General features: G+C 48.0%; 1 protein-coding gene across 2 annotated transcripts; it reads left to right on the top strand.

Annotated features, from left to right (window-relative positions):
* The first annotated feature begins 14,039 nt into the window (after nucleotides 1-14,039).
* Nucleotides 14,040-26,552, top strand: Tal1 (TAL bHLH transcription factor 1, erythroid differentiation factor). 2 transcript variants are annotated; one of them, XM_051188481.1, is made up of 5 exons: nucleotides 14,040-14,112; nucleotides 16,018-16,166; nucleotides 19,420-19,866; nucleotides 20,968-21,062; nucleotides 23,071-26,552. In XM_051188481.1, the coding sequence occupies exons 3-5, from the start codon at nucleotides 19,421-19,423 to the stop codon at nucleotides 23,517-23,519; spliced, it is 990 nt and encodes a 329-aa protein (XP_051044438.1). In that variant the 5' UTR covers nucleotides 14,040-14,112; nucleotides 16,018-16,166; nucleotide 19,420; the 3' UTR covers nucleotides 23,520-26,552. The 2 variants fall into 2 exon arrangements, with proteins under 2 accessions (XP_051044438.1, XP_051044439.1); XM_051188482.1 differs by lacking the exon at nucleotides 14,040-14,112 and adding an exon at nucleotides 14,337-14,434.
* The last annotated feature ends 660 nt before the right edge of the window (nucleotides 26,553-27,212 follow it).

Here is a 27,212-nt window from a genome sequence, read left to right on the forward strand (position 1 = left end):
TTGGTAGTACATGATCTTCTTAACATCACCAGAATGTTTTATAGTCATTTAAAAAATGTTTCATAAACAGAACTGTACTTTTTAAATCTCTTTTTAATTTAGCATTATACCTTTTGAAATTTACTGCCTTTTTCCAAATAATGTCCTGAGATAGAAGTGTTGATTGTGTCAGTCATTCTTTACTTCCGCCATCTCCAAGTTGTTACTTCTAAACATAAAAGAAAATATCCTCATTCACCCGAAAGATGAAGGTTTCTGCCGAAATTAAAATGTGGTTGTCACCGGTGGAGGTCGAGCACACTTTAATCCCAGCATTCTGGAGTTCAAGGCTATCATGGTCTATTGAGCCAGTTCCAGATTAGCCAAAGTTATACAGAGAAACCCTGTCTCAAACTCCCTCCCCCCCAAAAAAAGTGGTTTTCTTATATTAAAGTTTGGCTTGTAAAGTGAAAGAAACATACTTTTCTTCTCTGAATGTTTTTCTAACCCAACTATAGCTTCCTAAGACAATACTAATATAGAACTATTGCTGGTTAACAGGGCCAGGGAGCCAGGGACCAGTTGGCACCTCGTTCTCTCCCTACATTTGTTGCAGTATGCATTGAGACATAAGTGACAATGGTGTTTCCTTCTATGTTTTTACTTGCAATTTCCAGTAAGTAGTAGAATTTTCAATGGTTTTTTTTAAATTGAGCCCTCTCTGAGTTTCACCCCAAAGTGAATGTGGGTGCCATTTTTATTGCATTTTGAAAGCAGAATATTAAGCCAGGTGTAGTGGCCCATGACTTTAATCCCAGCATTTGGGAGGCAAAGGCAAGCAGATCTCTATACATTCTAAGGCAGCCTTATCTTCAGAGCTACAAAGAGAGACCTTGTCTCAAGAAAAGAAAGAACATGTTAGTGGATTAACCGACAGCCTCAACAACTCTTACTGTGAATCTCTTGTTTTTTATGGGGACAATGCAAACAGATGAGGAAGAATTTAATTTCATCACCCGATTGAATGTTTCTGCTAAGATGTTTAAGCAGTTTTCAAAACAGAGGTAGACCACAGGTTAATTCAACAAAACAACTCTACTAAGTGCTTGCTAAGAAGGACCATCAATAAAGCCTATGCTGGAAAGTTCTAGAAGAAGTACTTTACTGTGGGAAGTTAGTTGCTGTTGGGTATCTTTGGCAGAAGCATTAGTATAGGAGAAACTGAAATAAAAGACTGGAGATGTTTGCCTGTCGAGTGACATTTCTCAAAATTTCTATTTCCTGGTCTCATGTTTATAAAATCATGGGTGGTATTTCAACTGGAATTTTTAAAAAATGGTAGAATTTAGATTTTCCAGCTTCTGGGAAATAGACTCATTAGTCTGAGTTCTGTCCTGTTGGCTAGTTGTCCCTCCCTCTTCAAATGTCCCTCCCTCAACCTCTTAAGAGCTGCTTGTTGATTATAAGTTGTTCTTTTCACTTGTCTTCATCACCTACCCAGTGCTCAGCCCATGGATGAAGGTGTAGACATGTTAAATACTACTTGTAAAAGTTGCAAAAATTATTTTTGTTTTTTCAAGACAGGGTTTCACTCTGTAGACCAGGCTGGCCTCAAAGTCAAGAGATCTGCCTGCCTCTGCTTTCCAAGGTCTGAGATTAAAGGAATGCACCACCACCACCAAGCAAAGCTGCAGATTCCATAGAAAAACAGCAGGCAGTGGTGGCACACGCTTTTAACCCCAGCACTCAGGAGGCAGAGGCAGGTTGATCTCTGAATTCAAGGCCATACTGGTCTACAGAGTAAGTTCCAGGACAGTCTCCGAAGATAAAGAGAAACCCTGTCTCAAAAAAATCAAAAAACAAAACGAAAGTTATAACAGAGTATGTGACGAAATGCCACTGTGACCGTATCTGTCTCTGTGTAATAGAAGATAAAATGTACCAATTAAAACTGAGCCAGTCAGCAGCCTCATGCCCATCCACAGCTGCTAGCCCAGTAGCAACTGCCCCCTCCCCTTCCTCCACACTAGCACTTTTCCCCACCCCAGTACTCAACAGGTATGTGGATCCTGCTAGGAGCTGACTTAATGATGAACAAGGCAACCATGCTTTGTCAGAGGTCAGTCTGATGGACTGATGCAGAATCAGGTAAGCACTTAAACAGTAAAAATAGGAAGATGTTAGCACAGTAGAGAAACAGGGAGGCTATTTTCAGAGTATTCTGGGAAAGTGACACTTTTCTGCAATCCATAAGAAAGAAAAGGAAATAGAATGTTTTTTGTACCAAATTGTGGGGAGATGAACAGACACTGTTTATGAGGGGCTTTAGAGTGGGAGCCAATCCAGGGAGTCAGCAGCCACTGGCTGCTTGTCATTCCCATGCCCTAAACAACAGTAGGTAGGCAACTTAGAGTTTTCAGTTCCCCAGTTTTGGAAATAATAGGGTAACTTCATACTGTGCATGAAATGCTGGTACAAAAATAATACATGAGCCAGACATGGTAGTGGACACCTTGAACCCCAGCACCTGGGAGGCAGAGGCAGGTGGATCTCTGAGTTTGAGACCAGCCTGATCTACATAAAGAATTCTGTCTCAAAAAATAACAAAGAATGAAAAAGAGTGCATGAACAGAGCTGTGAAGTACAGAGGGAGGAAAGACTGTTTTTGAGAGTGTGGTGTCAAGCCTGAACTTAAAAGATCCTGGAGGATTTCCACAGGTGTAGATAAGGAAAGATTTCCCTTTTTAAAAATAATGTTTAATATACTTCACAATAAAGAATTATTTCCCCCAACAAAGAAATTGCAGAGGAGTGCTGGCTGACAGAAGGATATTATTTTGTTTCCACATCTGATTTACACACTTCCCTCTTTGTAAGTGAAAGAAAGTCCCAGTAAAAGGTGCCTGGGTTATGCCCCCCCCCCCCCTGCATCCCCTATCCCCCCTAACCGGAGCCGTCTGGGTCAGGGGGAAGCATCCTCAGAGGAAATCCTGCTTTTCCATTTCCTGGCCAGAGGCTGAACTCCAGGAAAAGGATGGATTTGGGGAGAGCTGTGTCCTGCCTCTTCATGGGAGGTCTGGGGCCATCAAAAACAACGGGAGGGATGACATCAGGCATTCATGAGAGTCATGGTTGTGGTGTCCTAAAAAGTCACCCAGTCTCCATTGTACACCTGAGGACACAGCCAGAGGAGAGCCTGAACTTGGTCTGCATCACAGCACAGGGTGCACGGATTGAGACAGGAATTCAGGACAGCAGCCTCACAGCGTGCCTTCCTCTGTCTCAGGCTGAGCAAGTTAACAAATCAAGCAGTCAAACCCAGGCCTTCAACTGAAGCCTGGCAGAAAGGACTAAATGCTGTATACACTTTGCTTCCAAACCACATTTTTGGAGAATCCTTCAAAACCCAGCTTAAACGCTCCCCTTGCATCCTTCTCCATCCTACAGGAGTGCTGTTACTTTCCTTTATTGAAACTCCATAGCAATTTCTCTGATCTTCTTGTCCTCTTAAACCATCTTGCATGTATACCCACGGCTATGAGCACTCTGGTGTATGTCTCCCTTGCCCAGTGAAAAGCCACATGTAAAAACATCTTCCTCCTTCCTCAGGGCAGAGGGCTGAGGTAGGCGTGAACTTAGGGTCCCTAAAGCTCATGCCCTACCTTGATAAAGTGGCATCAGGTCTTAGCTGAGGTTGGGAGTGGACCACTCCTGATGGGTGACTTCAGATTTCCCACACGTGTCTTCTCCAGCACAAGACTGAATGACTCCCTGGAAACATGCATTTCCCCACTGCACCAGGTGGGGGCACCACTCAGGGTTGATGTGACCACAATTCAAGATGTGTTTCTCTGTCTTTCCAGGCCAGACAGTGTGCCCTTTCAGACAGCTCTGTGGCTGGTTTTAGAGCCAAGACAACTAGACATTTCCACTTCCTCTAAGTGAAGCCCATGTTCCTGCTGTTTACCCTCTCTGTTTCCCTCTGAGGTTCCATCCTCCTTTGATTTCTTCAGTATATAGTCTGTGATATGCTGAATAAAAAAGCAACCAGCACAATCCTATTTTCTTTTTTTTTTTCAAAACAGGGTTTCTCTGTATTGCTTTGGAGTCTGTCCTGGAACTCGTCCTGTAGGCCAGGCTGGCCTTGTACTCAAAGAAACCCGACTGCCTCTGCCTCCCCAGTGCTGGGATTAAAGGTGTGCACACCCCTAACGCCCAGCCTATGATCCTGTCTTTGGAGGGTCTTTGTGCCCAGCACCATGCTGGGGATGATCAAGGGACAGAGGGGTTTCTGCTCTGCAGGTAGTCCAGGACAACCTTGCTGCTGCTGTTCCTCCTCCTCTGTCCTAGGGAATTTGCTTGGTGCTTACCATCCCCTTCCTGCCCCCATGCCCAATTTAGTAGGCTTATTCCCTCACGGCCTGGGGAAAGAAAATAATGATGGGATAGCCTGGGAGAAGCAAAGTGCCCACTTTTACATCACAAATTCCCTTGAGCCTGTAGTAGGTGTAAACCATAACAGTTCCCGGAGAACAGCTCAGGTGGACTAGGTCCTCAAGCCCATACCACTCAAAACGAGCCCACACATAGAAGCTATACCACTGTGTAGATGCGGAGACGGTTCCAAGGCAGAGTCTGAGGTTGCCCTACTCCATTTAGATTGGTTCTATATCAAAGGCTGACCTGAAATTTACATTTGGCTGAGGATGACCTTGAGCTTCTGATGGCCTTGCCTTCACCTTTCTGGTGTTCTTCATTTATGCGTTGCTGGGGACCAAACCCAGGGATTCAGCAGGCCAAGTAATCTACCAACTGAGTTATTCCCCAGCCCCAACCACGGATTTACCTTCCTACATAAGCCTGCTACCCAAGAAAGGGGAGTTTTCACCTCTGATATCCAGGCATCCAGGATATCGTCTGGCACAAACTAGGCCTGTAGTAAATGGGATAAATGGATGGCCAGAGCCACAATTTCACTGACTTTCTTTTGGGGGGGAGGATTTTTTTTTTTTTTTTTTTTTTTTTTTTTTTTTTTTTTTTTTTTTTTTGAGACAGGGTTTCTCTACATAGCTTTGGCTGTCCTGAAACTCACTCTGTAGACCAGGATGTCCTTGAACTCAGAGCTCCGCCTGCCTCTGCCTCCTGAGTGCTGGGATTAAAGGTGTGCACCACCACTGCCCAGCCTCACTGGTTTCTTACCACCCTTGGGTGCGCCTTCTGACCCCTACTGCTGTGCCTTTTCACTTGTCCCTGGCTTTCCTTCTGTCCCTATTTCAGTCCAAAGCAAAGGGTCCCAGTGTGAGTCCTCTCCTGCATTCTCGGTGCTCTTAATACCCCCCTCTCTAGCAGAACACGTTAGGCTGTGTGATAACTGCTTATGTTTCCTCTGTGGAAGTGTATCTATGCCTCAATACAGGATCTGAACGAAGTAAGGCTCATTAAAAAAAAAAAAAAAACCACCAATCTGTTCCTTAAATGCCCTAGACATGGTGCTTTTTACACAACTACCTACCAATCAGTCTTTTCAGCAACCCTGTGAATAGTGGTGTTCTTAGAAATGAAAAAACTGAGGCACAGAGAAGTTGAGGAAGTCTCTAACTCAGGGTGCCCTGACAATCAGTTATCACCCATAAGTATGCTAGGAGGTTATGTCCTAGGGTATGGGTTCAGGGCCAGGTACTATGTACTGTGCTGTGTAGAGGAGATAGATGCCTTCTGCCACAGCTTCTAGTGATCCAAAACTGCCTGGCAAAGTCCAGTCTGCCGGACACCTATGGGGTCTACTTAAAGATACTTTCAAAAACCCTACCATTCCTCCTCCACACCTTTTCATTTCCTCTTCTTCCCTCCCCATCCAGCTGATGGCTGTCTCAGTGTGTGAGGAATGTGAAGAGAGGATATGGATGTTTGCTTTCACAGGTGCCTCTGCAGAACAGGAGTGTTCTCACTGAGAGCCCAAGCAGAGCTACAGAGGAAGTAAGCAGAGATGACAGATTAAGACAGATGAAGAGACAAGGACTTTATACAGGAAAGAGGGGCAGATTCAGAGTTTGCCTGAGCCTGAGATAGAGACTGGAGAAATGAAAAGCAGAGTGAACAAGATAAGAGATGAAAGGAATGAACCCTGGGGTCCCCCCCCCCCTGCATCCTTGTTATGGACAGAAGACAGAAGGTCAGAGGAAGAAGTGGCCCCGCTTCCTACGGATGTGCACGCCACTCTCCCAAACACCATCAGTTCAGGTCCTCTCTTATCTCCAGAGCTTTTCCTCTTGTCCTTGTGCACTAGGACTGAGCAACACATGTGACACTGGGTGGAAGACTCCTGGACACGTCAACCAGGAAGAGGGAGAGGAGGGACAACACAGTGTAGGTAGACAGAGGAGCTGGGTAAGCTTGAAGAGCACAAAGAGTGTTTGTAACAACTGTGTTAAGACATGATTTATGTGCAATAACATGCACCGTTTCGGTGTCCAGTTGACTGAGGAGTGACAAACACATACACATGTATAGTCATTACTGCAATCAACATAGAGAATATGTCTTTGATGGGATGTGCTTTTGTGTTTCTTTGAAGTTGTACCCCTCCACTATTGTTTGACCCCTTTCACTGAGCATGAATGAGGAGGGGAGGTTTTATGTTTTTACATACATCTGAAGTTATTTTATTGCTCAGCCATATTGTTTCACGCTTGTACATATTTATGTACCCATCTGCTGACACATTTTTTAATTATTTCTACTTTTTTGAGACGGGGTCTCACTATGTAGCTCTGACAGTCCTGGAACTCACATTATAAGCCAGGCTGTCCTTGAACTCACAAAGATCCACCTGCTTCTGCCTCCCAAGCACTGGGATTAAAGCTGTGAGCCAGTATTCCCAGTGTATTTCTTTTTTTTTTGTTACTGTGAATAATGCTTCATGTTCATATATATGCTCTTGTGGATATGTTTTCACTTCTCATAGTATGTATTAACCATGTGTTTATAAGGGGCTACCAAAGTCTTCTCCAAGATGGCTGAATAATTTTTGCACTCTCTCAATGTACAAGAGGGGCTAGAGAGATAGCTCAGCAGTTAAGAGCACTGGCTGCTCTTCCAGAGGACCCAGGTTCAATTCCCAGCACCTACATAACAGCTCACAACTGTAACTCCATTCTGGGATATCTCACATACATGAAGGTGAGATACTAATACACATAAAAATAAAATAAATATAAAGAAAAAGAGTACAATATTTAAAAAAAAAAATCCCACTTGACTTCCATCCCGATCAACGCTTGGTGTTGTCTTTTACATCTTAGCCATTTTAACAGTTGTGTTGTGGTAACTCCTTGTAGCTTTAATTTCTTTTTCTCTGGTGTAACTTTGTCTTCTAAATTCACAAGAAATTTAAACTGGGACATATTACAATCATACACAGTGCTCAGCTAAAGATATTAAAGTAGCTCTCACACAGGAAGAAATGTTCTTACTCCAACAGGAGAGGAGGGAACAATAGGCCATGCTGTCCTAGGAACATACCAGCTAAGTGGCCAAGGATGAGCCTGTTTTTTGGTTTTTATTTTTGTTTTTTTTTTGTTTTTTTTTTTTTTTTTTTTTTTGTTTTGTTTTGTTTTTTCTTTTCCTCCAAAGTAGCATCACCCCAGCAGCATAGCAAGGTCATTATTCACAGTCATATGACAGGTACACACATTGGAGGTGCTCAGTGCATGCATGCTCAGGACCTGGGATCACATCTACTGTCTTTATGTGGGTCATCAGCCTAGGCACTGTCTTGGTGACTATGAGCATCTATTTGCTACAGAGAGTTGGTGGTTGTTCATGCCTTATCCCTCTTAATGGCTTGAGAATGGAAACCATTGCTGATAGATGTGCTATCCTGGATGTCTCATGCTGATGACAGACAAGATTAGATCCATAAACTGGGGGCACACACCTTTAGACCTCTGTATACTTTTAGAAGAAGCATGGGTTGAGCAGGGACTAGGGGGCCAGAAACACTGGAGAGTACACTGCCTTCTGCACCCACTCATTCATTTTGCTTTGAACTTTATTACAAATAGTGGAAGATTGGTCTGGTTCTTAAGCTGTGTGCTGCAGACATCACCCCAGAGGAGGCTGTTTCAAACCTCCTGGCCTTGCTTCCAGAGGAACCAAACTCCCCCCACAACCAATTTTTTATTTGTTTGTTTGGTTGGTTGGTTGGTTTTGTTTTTTCAAGACAGGGCTTCTCTGTATGCTTTGGAGGTTGTCCTGGAACTTGCTGTGTATGCCAGACTGGCCTTGAACTCACAGAGATCCACCTGCCTCTGCCTCCCTGAGTGCTGGGATTAAAGGTGTGAGCCAGAACCAACCTCTCCTCTGAAATGCATATATTAGACAAAGCCTTTTCCACACCTGCAAGCACTGGTGGTGAGGTTGGGGTATGGCAGGGTAAATGATTTCACAGGTGGGGTTCTGGGCTCAGGCCTGCAAACTGGCTCGGCAGGGGTTCTTACTCAGCAAGGAACAAAGACAAAAATAGAGAATAGCTACATGGAAATGAAGGGGTGGGTTAGGACATGTCCTTGAGTGGACATTTTTACCATCAACAATAATCCTTATAAAAGCCCAGTGTCAGGTTTGGACAATTACCATCTCCTCTCATCAGAGGAGGAAAATGGAAGAGGCTATCTTGCCTAGACTCATGCAGCCCATTAATGAAAAAACAAGAATGAGGGAACAGGTATGCTGTGTAGTGATCCTGCCTAGCATGCTGCCTGGAGGCTCCAGGCTGTCCCAGATGGGAATTCTGCCCCCACCACTTACCAGGTGGGCATTCTTGGCAAGTTGCTCAGAATGTCTGTGCCATTTACCAAATTGAAGTCTCGGATCTCTCTAACTCTTTAAGCTGTTGTCAAATTAACAGGCCTGGCACCCACAACACAAATTTGTTGGAGATAAACCCAGCTGCCAATCAGAATCCGCACACCGAATCCATCTAGGGGTGGGAGCTCAGAGATGGTCCAGCACCCAGATACAGGGTAGTAGAAACACCTGAAAACATTGCAACCCCTGGGCTTTGGAGTGCAGACAACCCAGGAGAATTCTGCTCTTGCCTACCCAAGCTCTAGACTCACTCCCTGGGTCCAGACCTCCCCACACCAGCGCCACCCCCACCGAGGAACTCAGAGTTTCCTGCCCGACCGACCGAGGCCCAGCTCGGGGTGGGGGGCGGGTGGAGGAGGGCTGGCATTTCCTGGCCGCCACGTCACTGGCTCATGGGCGCTCGGACAAAGCGCTGACCGACAGGCACCAGAAGCTATTTCGGGCGGCGCCCGGCTTAGCTCACAGTTTCCGTTTTTCCATCGTCGGAAACAAGGAACGCGGAGCCTGTACACGTCACGAGCCCCCAGCCTCAGGCTGGGGTCCCGGGCACAGAAGGAACAAGGCTGCTGAGAGGTCCGTGTGTTAGAATGGGCAGACGCTGCATCTGCACCTTCCATCCAACCTTATTCCTTAATCCACACTGGAGAAGGCCATTTCACACCCTGGAAAAGGATCCAGTGGTCATCGGTCATCGAGTTCAAGACAAAATACATAACTTTTCCAAGTCCCTAGGCCTCTAGACATTCCCGCCCTACCCCATCTCCTGAAGTAACCAAACTGCTCCAGACATCCAGAAACCCAAGGTTGTCTAGATTTTTCGTTTTACTTTACTCTCCAACATAGTTCTTCCAAACTAGGTCTTACACATTATGTACAAAACACCCACACTCACACTCTCTCTTCCACTCCCTTCCCCTAAGAAAGATTAGAAGAGCTTTACTCCCTTCCCTGGTCTCTGTATTGGCCCCAAAACACCCAGCCTTCACTCCCCCCACCTCCCACAACCACGGCAGCCTTTTCAACACAAGGGTTTCCTAAAAATGAAAATCTGGTCTTACAGAGGACACCAAGCCCTTATGTAAACAAACAAAGCAGTAAAAACAAAACCTTCAGATCCTCCACTCATACTATACCGTTTCTTACATGAACTTTCCGGCTTCAGCCTTTGGTCCAGGCCTGGCTTTCTTTTTCTTGGGAAACATACCCATCTAAACTCACATTCAGTACAGGAATAGATGTCCTCTTTGTGCAGGGATTAGGACAATGGTTCTCAACCTTACTAATGCTGCGACCATTTAATACAGTTCCTCATGTTGTGTTGGCTCCCAACCCTAACATTCTTTTCGTTGTTACTTCATAATTGAAATGTTGCTACTGTTATGAATTGCAATGTAAATATCTGTGTTTCCTGATGGTCTTAGGTAACCCCACAAGTTGAGGACCACTGGGTTAGGAGCTGTTGAGTGACTTGCTCCATAGCACAGGCTGAATGGGTTCAATCTCATAGCCACAATCCTTTCACTCTTTCTAAACAAGCAGTGAGGTAAAGACAAGGAAGGGTTTTGTGGGTAGCGGCCAGGAAGAAATGGATATTTTTCTCAGGACACGGGCCTTACTAGGAGATTCCATGGAAGCTGCCTGTACATACATAGCAGCTGCTTTCATCACAGGACGCAGGAACAGGCAGCACAGTCAGGCATACTGAACTAAACCATATAGTGGTCTTGAAATCTAGGAGGGACAGAATTCAGACAGGGGCCACACCTGGGATGGGCCCTTGACTGGGTCTCAGTCTATGACTAGACAAGGGACTTTAGCATTCAAAGCTACTGGAAGGTCAATGCAGTCTGGTATGCTGAGTGGAGCTGTGGATTGGAAATTGGACAATAGATGTTGACTTTTCACTAGCTGTAAGTTTGATCAAGTCACATCTCTCTGCCCCTTAATTTCCTTTAATGTCCTTAATTTCTTTATGACAACCAGATGAATGCATATGATCCCAACCACCGGCTTTTAAAATTATTTTTGTTATGATATATATCACATATATGTATAACTGTAATTTCAAAAATACATTTTTATTATTTATTCTGTTAGGCTTCCGTCTACCTCCCATGGAGACAGGGTTTTTCTGTGTAGCTTTAGCATCCTGGTACTTTCTCTATAGACCAGACTGGCTGTAAATTCTCAGAGATTTGCCTGCCCTCTGCCACCACCACCTGGTTTTGCTTAGGTTTATTTGAGAAAGGGTCTCCCTATGTAGTTTTGGCTGTCCAGAGATCCGCCTACCTCTGTGAATGCTGAGGTTAAAGATGTGGCCTTTTATTCTTTGAGAATTTCAGAAAATATATTTTGGTCATATTAATACCCCTCCACTACTCCTCTACCTCCTCCCATCCTAGTGTCTTTTTCTTAAAACCTCACTCACAGATTAGAGAGATGGTTCCTTGGTCAAGAGCATTGGCTGCCCTTCCAGAGGGCCTGGATTTGATTCCCAGTGCCTACATGTTGGGCTCAGTCCTGTTCTAGGGAAGCCTCTGGACACAGTACACAGACATTCATACAGGCAAAACACTACAACACATAATTTTTCTATAAAAAAAATCAGAGACCAACTTATGATTCCCATTAAGTCATGGGTGTGGAGCTATCCACAAGAGGATGGTGTATGTACTAGGGGCCACACTCTTAAAAATTGACTCCCCACTTCCAGAAGTCATCTGCTATCAATAGCTCTTCGGTTAGGGGTGGGGCCTCCTGAGCCCCTTGCCTGTCCACTCTAGCATCTGGCTTGATCTTGAGCAGGCAACCAAGCTGGGAGATCATCAATGCAGTGGTCCTATTGGGACCAGAAGATAGTGTTTCACTTTCATCCTCCCTAAATGCTGCTTGTTTTCCTTTCTTTCACCTCCACCTCTTCAAGGCAGGGTCTCACTATGTAGCTGCAGCTGATCTAGAACTCTAAATGTAGGCTTAGCTATCCTTGAAATCATCTACACTCACTCACTTGCCTCTGCCTCCCAACTGCTGGGATTAAAACTATACACCACCACAGCCTGCATTAGTCTCTCTTATTTTTTGAGGCAGGGTCTCATGTAGCCCATACTGTCCATAAATTGTTGAAAACAACCTTTAACTTCAGATTCTTTTGTCTTTACCTCTGGTGTACTAGGATTCCAGCAGCCAGTTTCCACCATTATGAAAAGATTAGTCCAGGTACTCTTCAAAGCCCATTGGGGTCCTACAATGAGCTGAGCATATTGGCTTTAGTGCCAAACTCCCTTTAAATCAGGCTTCCTTCTTTCTGACACTCACTAGAAATTTAACATCGAGATACTGCCACCAGCTCCCCCAACTCAGTACCCTCACTTATAAATTGGGAATAATAAAAGCACCAATTTAAAATTTGAGCTAGCTCAGAGGTGTCATGCTAATATCTAATAGTATGCTAATTAAAAAAATGAAAGCCAGGCACCGGTGGTGCACACCTTTAATCCCAGCACTTTGGAGGCAGAGGCAGGTGGATCCCTGAGTTGGAAGACAGCCTGGTCTACAGAATGAATTCCAGGACAGCCAGGTCTACACAGAATAACACTATTTCATAAAACCAAAACCAAAAGAAAAAGAAAAGAGGCAATTTAGAGTTCACTAATTTATGTACTTGATTATTTTTTATTTTTGCAGCGCTGGGAATCGAATCATTGGCCTTGCACAGGATAGGCAAGACCTCAACCTCCGATGTATTTCCTGTCCTTATGGATGTTTAATAAAAAGTAAATAGTATCTGTAGAATGTTTGAAACAATGCTTCAGTACTAAGATTAAAATATGTGTTAAGCAACGGGGCAGCGGGGGAGGGGGGTTGAGGGGGGTAGTTCAGTGGGTTCTGTTTCATCCTGAAACCAAATGTTTAGACTTTCTATTGGTATCTCTTCTGTTCGCCCATAGAGCCCCTTGAATTTGAGCAACTCCAGTTTAGAGTGGTCAGGGGCCAAGGCTGACTATTAGCGAGGAACTGGTGGTCGGGTATGGGAATAAGAGTGTCAAGAGAAAAGGCGGTGGCTGTTTGGTTTTGAAGACACCAAAAAATGAATGAAGAAGCAAAGGTTGGAGGTGATGGCTCAGGAGTCACGGTGGCCTTAAGAGGCTAAAGCTTCCGCCAAAGGAGCATCTGGAAGGCGGAGAACCGAGTGCGGTTGTTTGTGGAGGAGTGGGAATCCCGAGAGGCCGGGGTGGGAAGTGGGGCTGGACCCACCAAGTCCCAGAGTGCACGCTCAGCCCTCTCCGCTGCGCATTCCTAGGCCAGCCCAGCGCCGCAACCCGTTCCCCGCTGCCTCCAGAGAAATTGCCAAATTAAAATGAATCATTTGGCCCATAATGGCCAAGGCGCTTATCGGGGGCGGGCGGGCCCGCGGCGGCGCCTTATCTCGGCGGCGCACACGGCCCGTGCTAACGAAGCTGCGGGCGGGAGCCGGATTAGAGCGCGCGGCTGGGAGCGGGAGGGGGCGGCCCAACACGGCCAAGCGCGCACCCCAGGGCGCAAAAACGAGAGCATCCCTTCCTTTTTCCCGGGGACAGGCGACAGCCGCCTCCCGCAGAATTGCCCATGGGTTTCTACAGTTCTTTCCCGTGCGCGCCGAAGCCTGGGCTCCCTCTCCCCTGGCTCTTCCCGGGGGGCACTTTCCACGCCGCCCCTCCCGCCGGGGGAGACTCTCTTCCTTCCTTCCCCCTTTCCCCTTGCGCAACAGACAGAAAAGTGCAAGGCGCTGGTGGCTTCCATTGCTTCTGGGCTGTGTGTGCGGGCGGCCGGGTTGAGAGTGTGTGTGTGAGCCGCAGGCCGCGGTGGCTGCTCCCCGCCCGGGCTTTTGGCGACAGGTCGTGTGTGGGAGTGAGAAGCCTGTACTGTTTAGGTGTGGGGACTTCGACCCTCCTGGCCCTTCTGCTTTTTATTCGTTGTATGTAAATTACCCCGTTTCTTTTCTCAACAAGGTCGGTCCTTGTGTCGCAGTGTGTGGCCTTGGACAAAGTGTTCGGCTGGCTTGGTTATGCCGGGCGGGTGTGATCTCCACCCTATGAGGTTGTATGTCTGTGAGCGATTGCGTGGGACTGATGTCGCTGGGTCTTGTTGGACAGTGTGCCGGTCTGCCTGGTACCGGCTTGTGGGACAGAGCTGGTTTATGTTCATCTGCTTTCCAACTCTGGGGCTGGACCATGTGCGGTCCTGTCCACGGAGAGTCCTGTGCCTGTGTGCCTGTGTCCTTTAGAGGTGCGTTTGCAGATCGCTGGGGGCGGGAATGGGGGGGAGGGCGTGCGAGAGATCGCGGCGCTGGTGGGGGCGTCGGCATGGGGGCGGGGAGCGGGATTTCACATTTTATTCCAAATTATGATGTATTCGGAAGCCAGTGTTGGCTCAGGTGGGAGTACAGAGCCCAGTGAGCAGCAGCTCGGGCAGAAGGCAGACTGTGCCTTCATGTTGGGGAGGTTCGCTGTTTGAGGGGAGGGGGGCGGTTTTGCACTCTGGAATCTGAACATAGCTCGCCGAGTCCAGCGTCTTCCCGTCCGCAGCTCCCAGGTTTCGTCCATTTCTGGTCAGTTTCGAGGGTGCTTCCGTGGCGGTTGGGGGAGAGGCCGGGAAGGACAATGGGTGTACTTTCCAGGTCTGGTGCCACGGGTGGGGGGTCCTCGGGATCACCTTGGGGGATATTTTCTCAGTCCTTGCCCCATCCTGGAAGGGTCAGATCCGTGGCATACAGACGGCTGCCCTCAGAATCCGCTTTCGTTGGAGGGACCGCGTAGTGCAGTCCTAGCTGGACAAGAAAGGATTGCGTTTTCCTCTTTACTGTGATAATACCTTCGTCATCACCACCATCACCATTAACACCCCCTTCTAATTAAAACAATTGAACAAAAAGCTTGCCAGCTCGTCCCCTCAGCTGCTTTGGAGGATGAACAAAGCAGCCCCGTCGTCGCCCCTCCCTATCTCTGTTTTCCAAGTTGTCATGTTTGGGGTAGGAAAAGAAAATGGAGAGGTACTTGGGATGGAGATTCAGCCATAAAGCAAACATTAACCTCAAGTAACACCGGGAATGGGGTACTCCCCGCTTTCCCCTCCCTCCTTCCTTTGGATTAGAAAGGAGAAAGAAAACCTCCCGCACCTAACTGATACCCAGGGAGGAGGTAGCCTTGCACTTCCGCCAAAGCCACAGAAGAGAGAAGGAGCCTTCACGATTAAGCCAAGTCTTCGATGTGCCATTGGAAGGTGGAAGACTTAGGCTAAATAAATTTAAAAACCTGCGGGGGTGGGAGATAAAAGCAAACCAAATCTTCACTTAGAAGCAGAGTCGGGTTTCTTTTGACCCGCTTCCCTACTGCCTTGATTATCGCTACAAAACATCATAAGCGTTATTCCCACCTTCTGCCAATCAAAACCCCGAAGAAAATCGAAAATCGTTTTGTAAAGGTGGTGGAGGAAACGGTGTAGAAATCCCTTCCTTTATATCATCCCCCTCCCCAGTAGGAAGAAAACAAGGGAGGCCCAACTATAATAGATAAAAACCTCTCCCCTCCAACCCTAAGAGGGGAAATAGGGTTTTTGGAAGCGGGTTCTGCCTTCGTTCTGAACAGAAGGTTGGCAGATGGGGGTCATGAAGAGAATGGCTGGGGGCTCCCAGGTTCTGACCCGGTGGGTGACCAGGGCCCGAAGAGTCTTTTCTCCAACATGTCCTCTCTACCCGCTTCAGAAAGGGAATTACACCTTCGCGATGTGGCGATAGCCGAAGCCGGGTACAGGTTGTCGAGCAAGCTGCATAGCCTAGCGGAATCCATGCTTAGAAAACATATTCGGCCATTCTGAATCAGACAGATCCGTTAGAGGGTTCGAAAATGTTCTGGGCAGCCTGCCGGGAGAGGCTGTTGTTGTTGGACTAAGTAGCTATTCCTGATTGGTCAGGTGTAGGGTTCATTTTTTTTTTTTTTTTTTTTTAAATCGGGACGTGTTTGGGGGATGGGGGCTCCAAACACCTGCAAGTTGGAGGCGGAAAGACATTTGCTATTCTTCGGGCTGGCGGGGCACACGAGGTAATTCCCAACTATTGAACCCCCATTTTCTCTCTCGCCCTCCCTCCTTCTCTCCACCCCCATCTTTCCTGGAAACTCTCTCTGGGCGCGGCAGACCGCCCAGGACCTCACCGCTAGCTAAGTGACTGCTGGCCTCTGAACAAGAGCCGGGAAAACACAGATCCGGGTTCCTACCTCGACCCCTCTCCAGCCTAGGAGTGGAGGTCCTAACCAGAAGGGCCAGTCTCTCTAAATATGCCCCAGGTGAGTTTCGGGCCACTGTCTTGTGGAGGGGGTAATAATGTCTGTGGAAACAGTGTTCAGGGTTGCAGACTGGGATGGGGGAGGCTCAGAACTGAGAAGATTGGCGGCAGCAGGGTGTGTGTGTGTGTGTGTGGGGGGGGGTGACAACCTAAGCTAAGAACCCGGGATCTGACTGCCACTAGCTGCCTCAGGTCTCCAGCAGGGCCCTTTCCTTTTTCCGGCCTCGGATAAAACCAGCTGGTTGGATTATGTCCTCCAGGCCGCTCCCATGGTCCCGGTTCCGTGCACATTTTCACAAGACCCGTAACTTTGTTGTGGCTACATCCGGGTGGCTCAGGCTGTGCTTGGAGCTCAGGCAGGAAAAAGGCCAAGGCCATCCTGGCTAAGGCCTGACTGAGGCCTAGGAAGCTGTGCGGAACACATCTCCACTTTCGTGGTAGCAGAGATAGTGCGTTGATCACTGGCATGTTTGGTTGCAGTGCAGGCTTTGTGTTTCACCATGGTGTCTAGCGTATGCCTGCCAATGGAGGGATGGGAGGCCAAGTCCAAGGAGATGGCTATTTCTTTAAAAAAAGGAAATAAAAAATCCCGAGCTAGGATTTGGGGTATTACAAATTGCTGGAGAAGATGCAGTGTGGGTGCCAAAAAGGTGCTGTCCCTTTCCCTTGTTCAGGCATTCATTGTCACATGCTGGCTGGAATTGGGGCGACTGGGAGGTGAAGATCAGGGTTGAGGCTGCAGCCTGGTCTCTGTAGTACAAAGAGCTGAAATGGTCGAATGCTGCAGTCTAGTGTTGGTCTAGTCCTGAGCCTCCTCCATTTCCATCCTCCCTTAATAAAAACAAGTGCATAAAAGCCATTTGGGTTTAACTTGGGGCTGTTGGGGGTGATCCTGGTCGTAGAAGTGGGCTAGGTTTACTTAAGGTTCCAGAGCTGAGCATGGATCCTTCTACTGGAAACTGATGAGGCATTGGGGGCCAGGGTCAACTCATCTGGACTATGTGTTCCCTTTGGCCCTTGGGAAGCAGCTTCTATCACTGCTGCAGAATTATTCAGGGAGTATAACTGTGCCAGAGGGAAGCTGGGGCTCAGTACAGTGCATAATGTTTGTCCTTAGAAGCAAGGACTAAAGTATGGTCATTAAAAGCACACAGATGGTGGTAGCAGTGAGCTAGGCACCTCTGGCTTATATATTTCACCAGGGGCTGGTTTATTTCTGGTGCACTTCACCAGTAGGGAGGGAAGCCAGGGTGGCTACTATACTTCTGGTTCATTTCCGGTGGTTGTGGTATTCTCTGTATATAGACCTTTTGTCTCCACTATAATTGTGAACTCAATTTCAGTGAAGCATCACAGGGCCATACTGGCTTTGCAACTTGTGTGTGACAAGACTTGGGGAATTTTGTTGTTTCCAGACTGGACTAAACCAGAATAGCTTGTATAGCCTGAATTGCAGTTGCTTGAGTTTTGCAGGAGGTTGAAGAAGGTTCAATTTCCTTTCCTTAATAGGAAGCATGAGTTCCCATGATAACTCTAGTTCAGGACATTGTGGTGGTCAAATGGGAGCTCCATGTCTGCCACCAGTGATTAGATGGATTCTTGTATGGAACTGACTTGAATATTTTTGTATTTCTGTCTTAAAATACCCCAGTTTGGGCCAGTAAGATGATTCAGTGGGTTAGGGCATAGCTGTCAAGCCAAACAATTTGTGATCTCCAGGACTCACTCAGTGAAAGGAGAGAACAGGCTCTTGAAAATTGCCCTCTTGAGTTTTAAATTAGTGGCTGTGGCATGTGCAGCCTCATACACAAATAAGTAAATGTAACAAAAATTAAAACAAAATAAAGTAGCCAATTATTTAATTCTGGGAGCAGAAATCTTAGTTTGAACAATTTATAAATCTTGCCAAAGTAGTGTCTGTATATGTATATATGCATATATATCCATAAATGTACATATTAGGGATATGGGGTCATGTATAGCCTAGGTTAACCTCAACTTGTGGATTCTTTAGTGTGCTTCTCAGCCTGGGGCTAAAAGCATGTGTCACCATACTTGGTGATTTCGTTGCATTTTTATTTTTAAAATTAGAGCAACTCACAAGTACCCTCCAACTTTGGATCCTGGAGTCTTACAGCAACAGTCTGGCCTGTTGCTGGGCCAGGTGCCATCTGAATAAAGCTAGGTGATGCAAGATCCCTCACACTGTTGGGAAATAGAGTGTCTGTGCTCATCATGGAGGTATGGTTTAAGCTTCTGGCCTCCAGGATCTATATGACAAGGCAATGTACAGTGAGATCTGAGTTTTATGTTATAGACAACACTACTGCCTGTAGTGCTTCATTAGAAGAATTCAAGGGCCTTCTTGGTATTTTTCTCCTTCATCAGGAGAGGAGCCCAGATTCTACTGGCTTCAAGAGTACTTTCCAGTGTCTGGGTCCCTGGTGTCTCAATCAGGTTTCCCACCCAGACCTATGCTCATTTTTTAGTCCAGCTGAGCAGAATGGGGTGGAGTGTGCAGGAGAGTAGGGCCAGAATCCAGGATCAGCTCCTTTCCTTGACTTCTTTTCTCATGGTAAGGTAGTTGTGTGCAGAATACAGTGTGAGTTTGCTTAGTAGACACCCTCCCTCTTGGCAGGGAGAGTATTGGGGGGAAGGTGGCTGGCTTTTCTGGAATACTTCTGAGGTGTAGCAGAACAGAGCTCAGTTCTTGAAGCCTACACACCCTATTCCACTACCATAATGTTTTTGGGTGTATTTATGTGTGGTGCATGTGTGTGGCGGTAAATCGGGAAAGGTTCCTAAAGCACCTTGCTCAGGCGGGAGAGATTCCCCGCCAAAACCAAAAGGGGGGCGGGAAGGATATGCTTGCTTGCTCAGGGGATTTGTTCCCTCCCCTTCCCCTGTGGCCTAAAGAGGGACTGGGTGATCTGTCTTTCTCTTCTCCGTGCATTTCCTTCCTCCTTTTCCCCTAGATTTTGTTTCGCTGGTTGTATTCCTTTTCTTCCAATGTTTCTGCTGTCTTTCTCCAGTTGTTCTTACCCTTGGACCCTGTGCCCCCACTCCCCACCCCCACCCCCGGGCTCTCCCAACACTTCCCTCTTCTAATCTAGAGACACCACCACCTCGCTCCAGCCCCAGGCCCGCAGGCCCTTCACACGCCCGGGTAGGGGTGTGTGTCCACGTGGCGCTGAATTTGTCTGCTTTTCACATCTCAGTGAGTGATCGCCTCTCTGTCCCTTATCCTGTTACAGGATGACGGAGCGGCCGCCGAGCGAGGCGGCCCGCAGTGACCCGCAGCTAGAGGGACAGGACGCGGCCGAGGCCCGCATGGCCCCCCCGCACCTAGTCCTGCTCAACGGCGTCGCCAAGGAGACGAGCCGCGCAGCCCCTGCGGAGCCCCCAGTCATCGAGCTAGGCGCGCGTAGCGGCGCGGGGGGCGGCCCCGCCAGTGGGGGCGGTGCCGTAAGGGATTTAAAGAGCCGCGACGCGGTGGCAGCAGAAGCTCGCCATCGAGTGCCCACCACCGAGCTGTGCAGACCTCCCGGACCCGCCCCAGCTCCCGCTCCCGCCTCGGCTCCCCCAGAACTGCCTGCAGACGGCCGCATGGTGCAGCTGAGCCCACCCGCGCTGGCAGCCCCCGGTGGCCCTGGCCGAGCGCTGCTCTACAGCCTCAGCCAGCCACTGGCCTCTCTAGGCAGGTGAGAGCCCTGGTCCCTTGCTGCGTTATGGGTCCTTGATGGGCTCAAGGAGAAAGGAGGTGGCTAAAGACTCAGGATGAAAGGGCGAAAGGGAGTAGTGGCTAGAGTTCCTCAACCCCTTGCACTAGTGGGAAAGGGGGCCTCAGTGAGACAGACTGGCAGGCAGGACCAAAGAGACTTAGGGAGCACACAGTTTCTGTCGAAAACCCTGGTGCCCGCCTGCTTATTTAAGGGTGCAGGCGTGTGGGTGGGTGTGAGAAGCAGCGGAGGTTACTAAGAACCGTGTTAGGCAGGAGGGATTCTTATATCGAGTATGAGTTCCAGGCCAGTGTGTCAATGCGCCTCTGTTGCAGAGGTGATCTTTGCTGCAAAGGGCGACTTCTGGACGCTGCAGCGAAACCTCTCTTCTCAACCTCTGCTAGGATGCGGTGAGCAACACCTTCATCCGCGCCTAGCCCTTCTTCCCCTTACCTGCGGATGTTGGGGCCACCCGGGTATAGCTGGTGTGAGAACACTGGCTTCCTTGCTGGGCCCCCCCGTGGTGAGGGCAGATGAGAGGTGGGCAGAGGGAAGAAATTCTAGGAGAAGATGTGATGGCAGAGCCGCAGGGGAGCGCTGTGGCGAGCTACTGAGCCATCTTTGAATCTGTGTTCCCTCCAGAAGGGATGAGGGAATGATGATGGAGGGAAGGTGGCTGCAGGAGACACTGAGATCTGTGTGGTATTAGAGTTGCCTGTCATCACTCCGCCTGTGACCTCCGGTGTAGGTACTTGTCTCTGAGCAAAGGTGTCTGACAGGATTGGATGACTTTGGGCACCGAGGGAGCGTGGGATGGGGGAGGATGAGGCAAGTGTGTGTTTGTGGTGTGGGTGTGTGTGTGCACGCGTGTGGGTGTGTGTGCTCGCGCTCGAGCACACACACACACATTCATGTTTTGTTCTGTATGCTCACCTGCTGCTTCACTTCTTCTGTGTATGTGCGTAAAGTGTGCAGGGAGCAGAGTTGCCTTAGGGGGAGGGTAACTCAAGACATTTAGGGAAAATACATCTAAGAAGCCTTTTTGTCTTCAACCTCCTTGTCATCCACCTGCTTTTTCCCCAGTGGGTTCTTCGGGGAGCCAGATGCCTTCCCCATGTTTACCAACAACAACCGGGTGAAGAGGAGGCCCTCCCCATATGAGATGGAGATTACTGATGGTGAGTCTGTACTCATCCCTTACCCTGGTTAGAGCCATCTGCAATGGGGAGCATGGGGACAATGCAGATATCTCACGGAGGTGAGAAGGCCACCCCAGAATCCCAAATTGCTAGAACTCTGTACCCTGGAGCTGAGTTGGACTGGCACTTAAATCAAATCTGTACTGTCAGCTACATGTAGTTTCTACTCTAAGCTTGGTCCCTATACTTTGACAAGGATCCAGGGTGGGTAGAAACACTCCAGGTTCCTCAACTCCAATTCCTAACCTGCAGGAAGACCCTGAATTGCAATCCACTTTGGGATCCCTGGCTGGAGCTGTGCCTTTTAAGAGTTTCTTGTCAGTTCTGTCTATTGTGGGACCCCTCTGTCCCTCTTCTACATTCTGGACTGAGACCAAGAATGGTTTATTGTGCCATGGAATATGTACAACCAGGAGAACTCAGCACTCTTTGGCTTAGATGAATGAAGATTTGGAGCTCTGCCCACTCCTCCCAATGTTGACCTGATGGTACCAGGGCAGAAAAGTGGTTTCTCAGCAGGCTAAGGGACTCAAACCAGTGCTGCTGTCTGTCTGGGGCCCCTGCTGGAAGTGTGTTGAGGCTGGAGGAGAGCTGGCTCTCACTGTGATGACAGTTATAATACCCCCTGTTCACCTAGGAGCTTCCACTAGCTCATGAAATTAGCCATGATGCAAAGGGTTGGACCTATGTCACAGCTGAGAGACCCCCCTCTTTGGTCTAGAGGTCTGAGGGCATCACATTGCTTTTCTGAGACAGTTCAGTGCAGGTCTGCCTTCCAGGTTTGTGGTCTTTTCTCTGGTCTGTTTCTAACCCTTAAAAAGCTTCTGGGAACTGTAAGTAAGGCAAGGGCTGAGGAAACTTCTTGGGGAAAACACAGAGTGTGGATATAGGCACATGCAAATGAGAAAAAAGGGACCATCTAGAAGTAGGCATCTACTTGGTCAAGTAAGTCCCAGACTGAACACTGCCTCCACACCTAGCCATAAAGTAACCAGTGGATTCAGATGTTCTTGTCCCTTACTTCCCCCCTCCCCAAGTTTCTAATCTGAGCCCTGGACCTAGTGGTTACTGGAAGAGGATAAGTAGGACCCTCAGGCTGGGCTGCCCCTTCTGTACACCAAACTACTTAAAGGTCCACAGGGCCTATGGCTTTGTGGTAGCAGGGAAGACTGCTACCACACAGGGGAGGGGGGACCTCTTGTGTTTTCCCTGCCCTGAGAATTCCAGGTCATGCTTGAATACTTGACACAGTGCCCTGCACACCTTAGGTGTTGCACACAAGTGCATTGGTATGGGCTGCTATCCGGCAGTCCTAGCATCAGTGTGGTAATGATTATTGGGTCCTGAGGCAGTCCTAAGAACCATGGCTGTGCTTGGTTGTCTTCTACTCCTTTCCTGGGGTTGGGGACCTTGAAGTCTTTCCTTTCCCTTCTGCTCTTCATCCTCCCCTCTATTCTCCTACCCGCCTCTGTGAAAGTCCACTTAGGAAATATATGCCATGCTCGCACTCTGTGCTGTTACACTTGGAACTGAATTTATGCCTTTCTTACTATAGGGACTTATGAGATATGAACCCTCTTCTCTTATGCCTACTACTCCAGCCAGGCATGCACCAGTCATATTTCTACCCCAGTGTCTTTGCATGTGTCACTCTGTCTGCTCAGGGATTCTTCTTCCGTTCCTGTGTCTGGATGACTTTGCTTCAACCTGAAGTTTTGTTTTGTTTTTAATAAATGCTTTGCTAGCCACCTTAACTAAGTACAGTAGCTTCTTTACACCTTTTACTTGTCAGTCTGCTCTTTTGTTGTGTTGTTTGTTCCTTGTCCTTCTCCCATCTTCATTAAAATGTGAACACCACAAGGGTGGAGGCCCTGCTTGTCTTACTCCTCCTTACTTCATGCCTAGGTGCTTTTGGGTCTTGAGTGTCTCAGTAGAAGAGCCCTTTGAAGGTCTCTACCTGCTTTTGACACATTCCTTCCACCTTCAGGTCCTCACACCAAAGTGGTGCGGCGAATCTTCACCAACAGCCGAGAGCGATGGCGGCAGCAGAATGTGAATGGGGCATTTGCTGAGCTTCGAAAGCTGATCCCCACCCACCCACCAGACAAGAAGCTAAGCAAGAATGAGATCCTTCGCCTCGCCATGAAGTACATAAATTTCCTGGCCAAGTTGCTCAATGACCAGGAGGAGGAAGGCACCCAGCGTGCCAAGCCTGGCAAGGACCCTGTGGTGGGAGCTGGTGGGGGTGGGGCAGGAGGTGGCATGCCCCCTGAAGACCTTCTACAGGACGTGCTTTCCCCCAACTCCAGCTGTGGTAGCTCTCTGGATGGAGCAGCCAGTCCGGACAGTTACACAGAGGAGCCAACGCCCAAGCACACTGCCCGCAGCCTCCACCCTGCCCTGCTGCCTGCCACTGATGGGGCTGGCCCCCGGTGATGCGTTTGGGGCTGCCCAGGGCCAGCAGGTAGGGGCCCATAGGCCCCTGGGTTGCTGGGCTTCGGGGCAGGTAGGAAGAGAAGCAGGGCAATGGATTTGATGAGCTTCCCTTATAGTCTGAACTTTGGGAAGTCCCAAGGAACCCTGGGCTGGTGTTTCTGTTTCCTACCTGGAAACAGAAAAGGAAAATGGAGTGAAGTAGTAGGTACTTTATCTGAAGATGGCACAGTCTTCTTCCTTTCCCAACTCCCAAGACTTCTCAGTTAGTGGCTCAAGTGTCACCATTTTTGGTCTAGAGTTTGTGAGCCTTGTTTTGGACAAGATCTGGGGTTGTCACCCATTACCTGAGGCATCCAGCAGCCTCTGCCTTGCCTTTAGCCCATCCCGAGCTGGCTGGGGTGGCTTTTGTGGCAGCTTCTGTTCAAATATATAGGTACCCAAGAGCTGCCCATTTCTTGAGTCCCATCTTCACCCAGGTCCGAGTTGATCCATCTAGCTTGCCAGCTACTCCAGAGAGTCAAGCCTCGAGGTGCCTTCTTCAGGGCTTGGTTGGAAAAGATGGCCAGTGAACAGACAGTCTGCTCTCAACTAGCTGGGCCAGAAAACCCAACAGCCCTTCTTGCTCCGGGGAATCGGAGCTCTGCTTTCTCCCCACTGAGACTTGCCTTCCTATCCTGCAGCTGTGAGGACTGAGTCAGCAGCTTGGAGCATGCTCTGTTGGGCTATGTGCAGGCTCAGAAAGAGAAAGTGACATTAGAGTGAAACAAAGCAAGAGTGTTTGGGGCATTGGATTTCACCTCCTACACATCACTGTCCATGCAGGGGAGCAAATGATAGTGGTTGATGCATTGCATGTTGGTGCTGGAGTAATGCAGCCCATAGGCTTTCCCCGGGGAAGCTTCCTGTTGCAAGATGTCTGTTGGCTGATGGTCTGTACTTCCAAATGGAGTACAGACTGTCCTGTAAATACTCTATTTGGGATTCTGCCTAACCAGTTGTTGGTGGAAACTCTGGGCCATGATACAACCCAAGATGCAATCTGCTGCTAGGGCAAGGGGTCCAGTCAGAGGTGAGACCCTGGCTTGAGATATAAGCATGCAGATTTGCTCAGCCCAACTTTAAGTATGCTCCTGTCACACAACTGCAGGCCCCATGTTTGCTCATGGTAGGTTGGTTTAATGCAACGTGAGTGCCCCCTCTAAAAGCTGTACATGAAATTTTTGTAAAGCAAATCCTTCTCCTTTACCCCTGCAAGTCATTTTGTAAAGTGGAGAATCCTTTTGTAGTATGGACAACTGCTCCATTGTTTCTTTCCTGTGTTAATCCTGGTGGTGGGACCGAGTTTTCTTAAAGAAAGGTCTGCATATAATGAAGTTCAAGCCCATGGAACAAACTGCACAGAAGTCCTGTGTATCTGTCATTGTATCAGAGTCACCTAGAGTGCTCTCTCTCTCTCTCTCTCTCTTTCTTTCTCTCTCTCTGTCTCTCTCTCTGTCTTTCCCTCTCCCCTGTCTCCCTAGGTTTTGCCTTTGAGCCAAAGACTCCACCATGTGACATAAGAGCCCATCACTTTTCTGTTTGTGTTTCAGTACCATGATGGGGCCAGCCTGAGTATACATAGACTTATGCAGACAAAGATGGATCCTGCTCCCCTCCCCTTCCTATTAAGCACTGAGGTCCCCAACCATAGGGACAATATGGTCAGCTACTAAGGCACTGGGATTCTTTGTCTTGTATCACACTGTGTGTCACATATATTGCCGTGAACATTAAGGTTGGCTTCTTCCCATTGCTTGGGAGTTAGTACAAGGAGTCTGACCCATGTGAAAATGGAACAATTGTCCTGAGCTCCAAGGCTGCTTTTTATTCTCAGTGGAACGATGGCTTGGGAATGAAGAAATGTTGATCTGCAGGTGGATTTTCTGAGAGAGACCACTCGTTTGTTGGGAGCTTACATTACAGTTCCTATTCTCAGCTTTGCAGTGTCGCTGGGATGGATACACTAGGCAATGGGGAGGACTTGTTAATGAGTCTGTAAAGAATTCTGTTGTACACTAAGGATGAAGTGCAGTGGAGATCAGCACACAGGAGGTTCTGCATTCAATACCCAGCACAGACACAAAGGCTTCATTATCTTTAGTGATGACCCTGCAGTGAGGTTCCAGCCAAAGTTCAGATCCTGGACAGTTGCTATTTGTATAACTTAGGTTCCCTTGAGCTATCCAGATCCTCATTGCTCTAGATTTATCTTAGTTTCTCCCTGATTCCAAGGCAATAGACAGGAGTGAGAAAGAGAGAGAGATTGGGGATTGCCTCCAGACTGCTGTACTTCTGAAGGGCCAGAAGGGAAGGGCTAGGGTTTTGGTCTTTGTAAGAGCTATGGGAGACCCCAAATTCTGTTTCCATCTTCAACACCCCATATCGTTCTTCCTTTGCCTCCTTCCCACCCTTGAAGAAATGGCAACAGTATCTGCACAAAAGGGGAAAATGTAAGTGTGAAAAAGCATCTGAAGAAAACAATGCACATAAGAATTAGAAAGAATCCTATGTTTCAAGAATAATTTATGCTTATTTGTGGTGGCAAGTGACAAGATGGTACAACCTTTATCCTTTTCCAGAAACAAAAACAAAGGGCACAGCAACTGTAGTGAGCTGACAGCTATTTTGGCCTTTTGGGTGGGTCTAGCCATGTTTGGGATCCCAGTGGTACACGACCCTCCGCAGAAGGCTTGCCCCAGCTTGTGTACATAGCACGCCATGTCTGTGGGCAGGCCCAGCACTTTCCGTCAGTGTCGTACTGTATGTGATGAACTATGTTGGTCTCTGCATTTTTCTGCAGAAGAGGAGTAACTGCTCCGGGTACCTTGATGTTTGTACAGCCTAGAGGCCAACACTGTGGGCGTGTGACTCTTTATTGGGGGAGGGGGGGTAAAACAAAAAATACCAGTGTGGTGATGATGGTGTGTGTGTGTATATATACATATATATAAGGTTATATGGGGGAGTATTTCTAAATAAAAGTTTTACAAAGGGGCCTGGACTTTGCTTGCACTTTGCACCTTAGAGCATGAGAATGGAGACTTTAAAAGGAAAAGCCTGAAAGGAAGAAAGAAATGAAGAAAGAAAGAAAGAAAGAAAAAAGGAAAAGCCTGGCAAGACTTGGCTCCACTCCTTTTAGGAAGCGGGAAGAGCAAGCCTGTAGGGAGGAAGAAAGCTAGCCTCTCGGGACAGATTATCTTTTTTTTTTTTTTTTTTTCCTCCTGCAAGACTTCACAGGGCTTCAGTATTCTATCTTAGTGTTTGCAGTCCTGGACAGCATGTTGAGTTAGCTTCCTCCTTCCAATTACACCAGTTTCCCTGGTAGGGGCCATTGCTCACAGAGAGGGCTTAGGACAGACAAATGAAGATGTTACCTACCATTGGTGTCTTCAGGTTTCCTGATGACTCAGTGGAGGCTGCAGCTTTCACACCTGGCCTTTTTTCTTTCTTTCTTGTTTTCTTTTTTGAGAGAGTTAAATTTTTAAAATTTTATGCGTATGGTGTTTTGCCTATATGCATGTCCACACCAAATGTGTGCAGTGCTCACAGTGGCCAGAAGAGGACATTTATCCCATGGAGTTGGAGTTAACAGAGTTGTGAGCTGCCATGTAGGTGCTGATGTTTCATGAATGGAATTTGAGACAGGGACTGTGG

Source organism: Phodopus roborovskii, unplaced genomic scaffold, assembly GCF_943737965.1.
Source record: "Phodopus roborovskii unplaced genomic scaffold, PHOROB, whole genome shotgun sequence".
NCBI lineage: Eukaryota > Metazoa > Chordata > Mammalia > Rodentia > Cricetidae > Phodopus > Phodopus roborovskii.

Coding starts and splice junctions, on each gene's coding strand:
- Tal1 (XM_051188481.1), top strand. CDS start 19,421: ATGACGGAGCGGCCGCCGAGCGAGGCGGCCCGCAGTGACCCGCAGCTA. Junction 19,867..20,967: donor CCACTGGCCTCTCTAGGCAG/GTGAGAGCCCTG, acceptor CTTTTTCCCCAG/TGGGTTCTTCGGGGAGCCAG. Junction 21,063..23,070: donor TGAGATGGAGATTACTGATG/GTGAGTCTGTAC, acceptor TTCCACCTTCAG/GTCCTCACACCAAAGTGGTG.